General features: G+C 42.4%; 1 protein-coding gene across 8 annotated transcripts; it reads right to left on the minus strand.

The window, feature by feature from the left end:
- Positions 1-286: 286 nt before the first annotated feature.
- LOC119446447 (uncharacterized) lies at positions 287-9,552 on the minus strand. Of its 8 annotated transcripts, none has more exons than XM_049664143.1 (5): positions 9,175-9,552; positions 8,364-8,406; positions 6,165-6,272; positions 5,806-5,881; positions 287-3,356 (listed from the first exon to the last, which is right to left on the minus strand). In XM_049664143.1, exon 5 carries the CDS (start codon positions 3,254-3,256, stop codon positions 1,661-1,663), a length of 1,596 nt encoding a protein of 531 aa, XP_049520100.1. In that variant the 5' UTR covers positions 3,257-3,356; positions 5,806-5,881; positions 6,165-6,272; positions 8,364-8,406; positions 9,175-9,552; the 3' UTR covers positions 287-1,660. The 8 variants fall into 8 exon arrangements, with proteins under 8 accessions (XP_049520100.1, XP_049520101.1, XP_049520099.1 ...); XM_049664144.1 differs by lacking the exon at positions 6,165-6,272 and adding an exon at positions 3,562-3,620 and having other exon boundaries at positions 8,342-8,406; XM_049664142.1 differs by having other exon boundaries at positions 6,165-6,253; positions 8,342-8,406.
- Between the last annotated feature and the right edge of the window lie 889 nt (positions 9,553-10,441).

Raw genomic sequence — 10,441 nt, forward strand, 5'->3', positions numbered from 1 at the left:
AACTACTAAGTGTTCTATATAGCCACACAGTAAAGGTAAACCATGCCACGGCTGCATTTTTACTCATCCTCAGTTGCATGCACAAATACTGGCCCTAAGCAATAAAGGATATACCGTATTGTGCACACACATGCAAAATCATCATACAAAGAAACCCACATTCAATACATCATGTGAAAAGTATGGAGTTAAGGACAGGCTGAGCTTCTCAGCAAGGCATGGCTGCAGCTGTGTTAACTTCACCAACCAATTGTACAGAATATTCAGGCTGCAGCCAGAACACTGGTAGCTTTGAAAAAGCCATGGCAGTTTATTCACAATATAAATGCACGAAAAATGAACATATGTTGCCTTTTAACACAAAAGGCTTGCTGCTTTGGAAATTTAAAGCAAATCAAAGCAAAAACACTCAGCAGAACTGAAGTTGGAAATTCTGCATTCTGTTGAAAGCACTAACAAAATGACTATGGCATATAAATAAGACATGAATATATTGATTTGTCCAAAACTTTGAAGATAAAATTTACATGCATATCACCATGGTCTGACATCACAAAAGTGGTTGATACAACACTGCACAAACATGAACTGGAGATCTGTTCCAAGTTTAAGACATCAAAGTACTCAAATGTCATAACAGTTCACTGTGTTTCTTGCTTTATGACTGGCACCCTGACCAATCGAATGACTGGGTTCAAATTTCTTATACTTGCAAACTGGCTGTACGGAACTCGTACACCTAAATGTCGTACGAAGAGGTTGTCAGTGAATGTTGGTCTTTTAAAGCACTTCGATTTGATCTGCTTCAAATGCAACATCACATTATTTCTTGAGTGTTCAACTCTGATATGACCATCAGGAAAAGGCCGGACACTCCTGAAGGTGCTGGAGATGGATGTAAATTCTTGTGGCGCCCAATACCCTAAACTTACTACAGAACCAGCATTGTCGAGGTCACTGGCAGTGCTTGCACCATGAGTTTCTACAATGTGCTTACAAAGTTCTTTAAATGTGGTAACGGTGATAAGGCATTCAGAACACATATGCGAGCCTTCATGCACTCCAGAAAGCAAAGAGCTGGGCACTTCAGTCAATTTTTTTCCAGATGTGTGCATGGTATTCAGTTCAGACAGTTTCTGGCGAACTTTTTCCTCAATTACAATGCGTCCATTAACCTTTTTGCAAGAAGAAGCATCAATAAACGCTGATGCAAGTATTTTCAGCCTACATTTATCACGCCTGATGCGCCGAGATTCTGTGTAGGGGGTTTTTCCTGAAATACTTTCTTGAGGCTGTAGGGAAGGTATCATGGAAGCCATACCATAGCCTTTCAATGCATGAGGCAATGCTGTAGGTATGTTGGATTCCTCTGAAGGTTGATCAGTGCTGTCACTGTGGACACCCAGTGAAGACAGAGGCTCATGCAATGCCTGGTCTTGAAGAGTGGGGCCACCGTCTGCCTCAAAGAGGGAGTCATTATCTTCTGGGTCTGTAGAATCATCCAAAGGCTCTGTATGCTGCCCCGGTATCTCTTGAGTTGCAGATGGCCTTCTCCAATTACCATCTGCATGGGTGGGCATGGCACTGCATTGCGGCTGCTCCACTTCACTCTCGACACAGGTAGAGGCGACGAAATCAATTGCTTTCTTCAGATTTTTTATCAAGGTTTTGCCTGTTGCTTTAAGCTTGATCGACTGGCCCCGTTCAGATAATGTTGAGCTTCGTCTACCCAGGATGGTGCAACTAGCATACCCACATCAACCACTTTTCCATCCTCAAGACGCAACACAGAGAATGGCTGCCCTATATGTTGACAACCAGCATGTACGAGTAGATACCTTGACTTTTTGTACGACTTTAAGCAATGTCCACAGAAGAATAACACTGTGTGCGCAGTAGTCATGTGGTGAATGTAGGAAAGCACCGTGCCCCAGTCTGTAGAACACTCATCACAAAAATATCTTCTGGTAGTGAGGTCGTCTGTTGATTCTGCCTGGCTCACATCACACTGCTCATCAGCCTTGCCATTTTCATAGCATGCTTCAGGTTCAAAATCAACAGTGTCTTTACAGCCCTCAGCTTCAGCATAACATGTGGAGGATATATTATTCGGAGGACAAAACTCGGCTTTTCGAGCTGCTACAGCTTGGTCAGCTTTGCCTTGCTCATCCTGATAGATTTGATGCATCTGAATTATGTGATCGTCAACATCACACTGATTGGCGCTTCCAAATGAGCAGTCATTGTAGGGACAAAACGAAATGCCACTGTGCCTTTCAACAATGTGCGAGAGGAGATCTACGACCGAAACAAGAGAGCCACACCTAGGACAGTTAAGTGCTGACTGCAGGGGATGACACTCGTCAAGATGGTTCATAAAATCAAACACATCCCCATATTCCATGCTGCAGTTTTCTATGTTGCAAAAGAATTGCTGTTTACCTGGGAATGTAGAGAATCCTATTTCAGTTACGCTGGGTGTGTGTCGATCACGGTCAACCTCGTTTTCGCTTTGAGCATGCTCACATGACTGAACCACACATTCATTTCTTTCTGGGGTCTTATCCATCTCAACAGTGTGCTGATTGTCATTTGCACTTGTAGAGTTGTCTTCTACAATTTCTTCCTCTAATGCTGTTCCGCCAATGTCTGGCGTGATTTGTGTTGATTCACTTGAACATGCTTCGCTCTGTGGTGATGCGAGAATCAATGGCTGTGGCAGAAGTTCAGGCTGCACAGGCTCTTTTGTCAAATATTCTACAGCTAATTGCCGCAGTTCTTTAACAACTTCATCTGAGTCGCCATTTCTAAGCAACAGCCTAAATGGGTTGTAAGCATGTTTCTCCATTATGTGGCGCATGATGACCCAGTCATCATCACCGCCCAAGTCGCAGTACAGGCAATGCACCTTAAAAAAGGCGTGATCACACCTGTAGTGCTCCAACAGCTTACTTGAAGAATCAGCATGGGCTAAACATAGATGACACACATATAATTTGAACCCCCAATGACACTGCTCAAGGTGCTCACGGAACAGAGCAGTTGTGAGGCACTTGAAACGGCAGTCTTTGGACAGCGCACATATGTACTCTTTCGGTCTCACCAAGCTTTTTGTTTCACTTTCGGAAATAGGGTGCTCAGCACTACCAGGGTGCTGATGCCATGGTACTGGCTGTATGTCATGCACAAGGTAAGCATGAATGGCTAGGTGAGCCTTGCCACTTGTTGAATATGCGCAAAGACCACAAAAATACATTTGAGGTTCTCAACAGATGACTCCTTGTCCACTTGTTTTTTCTTTCTCCTCTAGATGGCACAATTGGGTGCTGTAGAATTCACACCAGGTGTTCCAGGATCTAGAATTAAGTTGGAAAGGCCGATGCACAAAGGTTAATGGCACTTGATGCATAATTTGCAAGTAAGCTTTCAATTTTACAAAGGGAAACAATTTTATCCACTATGCATATGTTCCTCTCACAAAAATCAACGATATCTCAAACAAACTAGAATTTCAAAAAATTCTGCTCTAACTGCAAAGCTAATGCAATATAGCAACTTTACCAGTTGGTCATTTGGTTCTCGGCCAGCTCTACTTTGGCACAGAGCTGGTCATACAATATCTGTAACATATTTACAGACGAGAGTAAGCACTGACTGCGACACCTGCAATGAATTCATACAGAACAAACATGAACACTAAACATTCTGTTTAGACCTGCTCTAATTAAACAATTTGCTGAAATAAATGCATGCACTTAGCCGACAGTCATGCACCACTGTCACTGATGTTACATTTCTTGCTATACATTCAGTTTCTCATTCAGGCAAAAGCTTCACATGTACACATATATACTAAATATAAACAAGTACAGTTGCACCTTGTTATAAGAAAACTGGATATAACGAAACACTGGATATGAAACAGTAAGTGAAATTCTTTTTGAAATCCCCGTAGAGACCCATGTACTTAAAACTTCTTTTTAACAAAGTAAAATTGCCCTCCTAATGAATATAACGAACTTGATTTGCCCCTGAAAGTAAGTACCCGACTTTTGCACATCGAATATATTACAATGCGCAGGGTTCAGCATGCATTCGGTGCGGATGTTTAAAATCCTCGCGTCCCTGCGTTGAATATGCCATCAAGCAGCACTGGTCTTTCTCACAACTTATAAACAGCATCTCATCTCCATCCCACTTCTCTCTCACTAGTGCAGCTAGTGAGAGAGAAGGCCTTCAGGATTGTTCTGTGCTCATCCTGCAAGATGTGCCACATAGAAAAAGAGAAGTGTGCTGCTTGCTCATGGCATTGCAAAAGACTAGTGCCATCCAACTCTCTCTCACTCCGGCACAGCGCACAGGCTGGTGCAGATTCGTGTGACCTCCGAGATCACATCAGCGCCAGTGAAATGTCGGAGGCCATGAGTTGGCGAAGCCAAGTCTGCATGAAGAGGTTCATCGAATTCCTTATGCACAAAGTAGAGCCATGTGAGAGTGGTGGATTGGCGTTGATCAGCTGCATAGTGAGTGGGCCATGTTGTGTGCTACAAGCTGCTCGATCCCGACAGTTTGTTCACTTTGCAGCGTATGAGCTGTTTTCTTTGACCGCATCACTATTTCGTTCGTTCTGCGATACTTAGACAAGCCAAGTGAAAAGCAAAAGCAATCATATTGGAACAGAAGCCAGCTATGATAAAGGCAGCTCTACCAGTTGCTAAGTCGTGTGCTGCGCACGTGGAATATTTTGTTCCTGTTTTATTACATTTTCATTGTACGTGTGGTCATATAGTGGTTCCACAGATCGCTAGGTCGTCTTCTACTAAGCATGTTTAGAATTGTGCACCTTATTGGGCATACAGTGCAGTAAGGGGCAATAATGAATATAGCAAAGTAATTTCGGCTCCCCCTTAAATTTCGTTACAATGATGTTTTACTCTGTCTTTTCCCTACACTCCATTAATGCTTCGATGTACTTAAGATGCAGACAAAAAAAATGACACAGTAGACACAACAAATGCCTGCCTGGAAAACTTGTCATCTAGTAGACCCCCAACGTAATACATCTCTTAAATACAGTGATTCAAGATCACTGCACCTTTTCCTAGGTATTTAATACGTCAGGCACATGAAGGAAAAATTTTTACAAATATTCATGCTTCAACACAACTGCTTCATTCCTAGTTTTAAATCTAGATATAATAAAGAAAAAGGTAAGCTTATCTTTTAAGTACCAGCTGATTCAGCAATGTTACACCAGGACCAACAAATCATTTTTAAAGGTTGTGTATTTTGTGTGCACACAGACAAAGCTACACATGGGCATGATACACTAAAGGCTCATTCACACCGGCAACTGACAGCAGTCGGGCATCCAAGTTCGTCACAAATGGTTGCTTTTCTTGAAAAGCAAACATCTTGGGCCAGTCGCTCGCTGCTCGACCTTTCAGTCGCGCGACCGCAGTAGCAAAACTGCTGAACCAATCAGATGCACAGTAACAAAATGTCTGTATATACAATTTTTTTTACAAGGCGATGTGATTGTGAGCAGATGGCGACTGGCCGGTTGCAATTGGCGTGGTCACCAGTAGCAAATGGTTGCGCGACCTCAAGTTGGTGGTGTGAATGAGCCTTAAAAAGCATCTGCACTTTATGAAAAGTGCAAAGGCTTTAAAAGGGGTGTGCTTTGAAGGATATTTGAGAGTAGTTGCATGACACACGCTGACAAATGGCAGCAACAGAACAAGTCACAGGACACACTACAAGAGGTTATGGAGATTATACTTCTGCTTCAACAACGAGCCTTACCTTCAAAAAGCTGCCGCTACAGTTTGCAGCACAGCTGGAGCGACAGCATCCAAAGCAAGGTATTTTCATGTGTTGCCTGCAAATGTTCATATGACAGCTGCAATTAAATACTCATTTCAATTTTCACTTATGTGCCATGCTCCTTTTCACATAATTATCAAAGGCAGAGGGAATAAGCATACTTTTAATGCGTAGTGTGTTCTTTCAAAGCCAGGACTCCAGTTCATGTTACTGATCTGATTACAAATTACATCTTTCACCAGACAATACAGAAAGGAGGATGGAACCTAAATGTTCCCACAGGCTACAATTTTCATCTTGAGCTGGGAGCCACCCACCAATACAACAAACAGATTTACCTGGCCCTCTTGAGCATGGCATACACATAGCACAGGTTCTGTTGAGGCCGAGCAGCATCATAGCATGCTTGCTGCTGGCAAAAGTCCCTCTATCACAACACACATATTCTGTAAACTGTGATATCGTAAAAATGGGTCATATATAAAATATCTACACTTTTTGTGCAAAAACTAGGTATTAGCATTCATGTAGGACTTCATTCAATTTTGCTGCTTTTTTCATGGGGCATCAGTGCTATAGTTTCGTTCACTGGTTGTACTTGCATTAGGATGGCACTTTTTTCTAGAACGCACGACATTCTAACAAGCGCTTCCCTAGGTTCCTATATCTGTAGCTCACGTCACTTCTGACTGTTGTGTTGCATACCTCTTTATATTCATGCCTTTCATACATAACATTAGCAGTATGATCATTGGAGAATTTTTTTAATGTGTTTAATGACACGGTAATGATGTCGAGCTTGACTTAAGTTTCTTCGTGTGCAGTACTTTATATGGTCCGTTTGCCACCACTTAACGTCATGCATGAAGATGAAGTCAGGTCACTGCACAGCAGTGGCTAGCTATGGGAGATTTGATAATGTTGCAAATGACCCAGTCATTGACCCCCCCACACACATATTTTTGGCTGCCCTACCTCCCCTCACGCACACAATGCCCACAAAAGGCTCATCTGATATCTCTGCTAAAGCCACAAATTATTGCCAATATTTTAACTAGTGAGTTTATTTGCAAATAAGGTAAGCATAACCACAACAGTAAAAAGATCAGGTCACCAGAGGTCACTCAAAATTACAGAACCACTGGACTTTCTACAATCTGCAATAGTGTAAAACTGGGTGAGTTGGTTGGTCTTCATAGTAAAAGCAGTGCAAAAGAAACAGCAACACAAGACAGAGAAGTACACAGGACAGGCACTGAACTGACTGTTTATTGCAGACAGGAAAGAATAAATACAAACAGTCCATTTGCGTGCGCACCCTCATGCTACTGGTATTTGCCACATCTTTCGAGGAGGTCGGTTTTACAATTCTGCAGGTTGATAGACGGGACAGAAATACAATGTTCGTTATTTCTTTTTTCAATGTGGAGAGCTTCAATGATCTACACACAGTTTCTGAAAAGGTCTCAGTGCACAGTGGTTACGGAAAGGTTTAGCAGCTGAGCATGTACATCTTCAGGCTTAACTCCCTGCAAACCTTTTCATAGCTAGGCATAAGAAACATGAGGCTTGAATGCAAAGAGCGGATGGCAGCAAGTACGTATGAAGACAATTTGGAATTTTCATGGCACACATGCTTTGAAAACAAGCAACCTCCACATTACTGTTGCTCTCAGGTTGCACCTTGAATGTAGCTAGGTTCATTCAATACGAATGTTACTTTATCTCTAACCAGTCAACTTCGAATTTGCACTCATTGATCTCCATCAATAGAATACAAAAATAATAACCAAGCAGCGAGAAAATCTGAGACGGAATTGGGTAGTCTTCATTCGTATAGTTAGTGCATTTGGCCATGTTTTTTGAGCTCAGTACAAGTTTATGCACATCAATCACTTGGACAATAACATTTCTGAAGTTAAGCTTTCTTTGCCTCTTCCTACCACTTTGCAGGTGCTGGCAGCTGCTGCTGTCATGTCGAGTAGACAATCTGCGCCACTGGTTATGTGCAGATTCGTGGTCAATGCCCCAGAATGGGTACATGTCACTGTGACATAAGGAGTGCAAAAGTCTTAAATGTTTTCAGGTGTGTCATACCTGTTTGTGCACACAAATCTCAACATTGTTCCCCGGACAAGTATAAGTTGCCTCTTCCCTTCTGACAAAGAGCCAACAGCTACAAGAGGGGACGCTGTGCTCACGCCATCGGTTTACCCTTCGGTGGCGGGCTAGCAGGCGCACATTCGTAAGGGTCTATACTTTGTCTAGCCTCGCACGTCACCGCGGGGGTTCATATCTTTGTGCAAATAAAAATTATTATTATATTATAATTATTAATACTGCTGCCACCTCACCAACTCAAATAGGCTTTCAAGTCACATTCCAACACTGCATTCAATCTGTGTTTTTCTGCTGTAAATCTGTAATGGTGTAACATTTGCAGCTCTATGCTGTTATCACAAGTTACTAATGGTGCTATAAATTATCATGCCTAACAGATAGCTATTAACCTTACCTGCAGGAGTCGACTCAACAACAACGGTTTATGGGGCAGCTTTCCTTCGGCCTCCTTTTGGATCACTGAAAATGAAACTTGCATGTCATTTCAAATTAATAAACTGCAAAAAGGTTTTGTCACTACCTGCCCACAAAAAAAAGTTTCCATTTTAGAAATTACAAAATGAAGAAGCTCTAATATTTCGCAGCCCAAGTGCCCGGGCAGATCATTGCACACTGCATTGATAGGCTGCACACTGCAGTGCAGAATGCACGGTTTCAGACCGGACGATTAGGTTGCGGAATACGCAAGACACTTTGCAGTTTCTGCAATCAAATAATTTATGATGGCACTGTTTTACACTTACCGACTAGCAAAATGGCGTACCATGTGACCATTATCTCGGTGCAGTGACAACGCGTGCTACACTTCAAACAGTACTTAACACTGCGGGATGTGCCATTCAAGATTGACACAAACACCGTGTTGTTTTCAGGTTTACGAAATAACTTTTTGAACTGGATACCCTAAGAAAGACCGCAGGTTTCACACGTTTTCACATTGCGCGTTGTAACAAAGCCGCTATAAATTGTCTTCCGTCCACTCGCACGGAAGCCCGCAACCAACTAAAACCAAGCATTTGTTTTATTTGAAAACAACACTGCTCAACGTATGATGTACAGCACAGCAGTATGAATACTAAAATAATATTATCTACGTGTTACAGAAAGCAGCAAAACAACGAAAAACAGAACTACCAGTCAGATCACATTTGCACTCTCATCAATGGCTTACATATATAGGTCAGAAAGTGCGTAGCATTCACACGTAAACGTTTTAAAATAACGTACAGTTTGGCCAACTGAGTTTCCCAACGTTTTGATTGCAAAGAAGCAGATTTTAGTCACATATTGGCCTTCATGGCATTCCGATATAACCGAATAGCGAACAGCGCAGCTGTTGGAACGAAAACGGGCACCGACGTATCTGGTCGCTTCGCTTACGTTGCTTTACTATCACGGACACAACTTATAAATATTTACCAAGGCAATTGTTCGCTTGAATTTGTGAGGAACGAACGAAAGGACGAAGATGGAGTAAGAAAATTCAAGAACAGAGGATAAACCAACCTGCACAGCCATTGAAGTGATGTGATAGCTTCGTCCCCTAACGGCAACAAGTCGAACTAGAACTATTTCGCGCGGAACATCGCCTCCAAGATACGGCAGTGCGCAAGCGTTATGCACATAAAGGGAGGAAAAAAAAAAAAAAAAAAAAAGCACTAGGAGAAGTGCTATTATCAAGGAGGAAGTAAATATATTTTCCTTCCTCCGTGCCTATCATGGCCCTAACCAGTCCGCGCGCTAGAAAAGTGTTAAGGGTGATAGACGCAAGGGGATGAGTCAACATTTGAAACTTACGACGCTGTGTCTGATTTGAACTTACTTTAGTTCCAAAGCATTCGTCCTGTCGATGTATTAAATATCAATGTACCTGAGCACATGCGTAAACAAAAGCACTTTCACCGGTGAGCGGACACATTTAGTAAACATCAGGAGGTAAAAGTTAAAGTGAAAAAAAAAAGAAAAGAAAACGCCTTAATTAATGCAATTTTATGGCCATAGACTGTTGTGAAAGCTGTATACATTCCGCTACGTGATACAGATTGTAGTGACGCCGACAGCGCGAAACGCGAGCTTTGTCCCCACTACGGGTAGAAAACACACTAACTCGTACATTGATTTAGAACAACTTTATTCTGTGGGCTTAGTTGGTGCATACTTGACAAAATGTTTGTAAGGCGCAAACAGGAGACACGGCACAAAGGGAAGGCCAAACACAGGACAGGGGACGTATTCTGAAACGTTCCACTTCGGCGATATTTCGCTTTTCGCCTTCAGATGCGCACCGATTGACTGTTTGGATTGGAAGAGCTGATTGGCTGGTTGAGGCCGACGTCATTCAATTTTGCTCAAGGAGCCAATCAGCGCGCATCTGAAGGCGAAAAGCGAAATATCGCCTAAAACGTTTCAGAATACGACCCCAGGTGCCCGTCCCGTGTTTGGCCTTTCTTTCATTTTGCCGTGTCTCCTGTTTGCGCCTTTAAAAAAAAAAAAA

The sequence above is a fragment of the Dermacentor silvarum genome, chromosome 3 (genome assembly GCF_013339745.2).
Source record: "Dermacentor silvarum isolate Dsil-2018 chromosome 3, BIME_Dsil_1.4, whole genome shotgun sequence".
Taxonomy (NCBI): Eukaryota; Metazoa; Arthropoda; class Arachnida; order Ixodida; family Ixodidae; genus Dermacentor; species Dermacentor silvarum.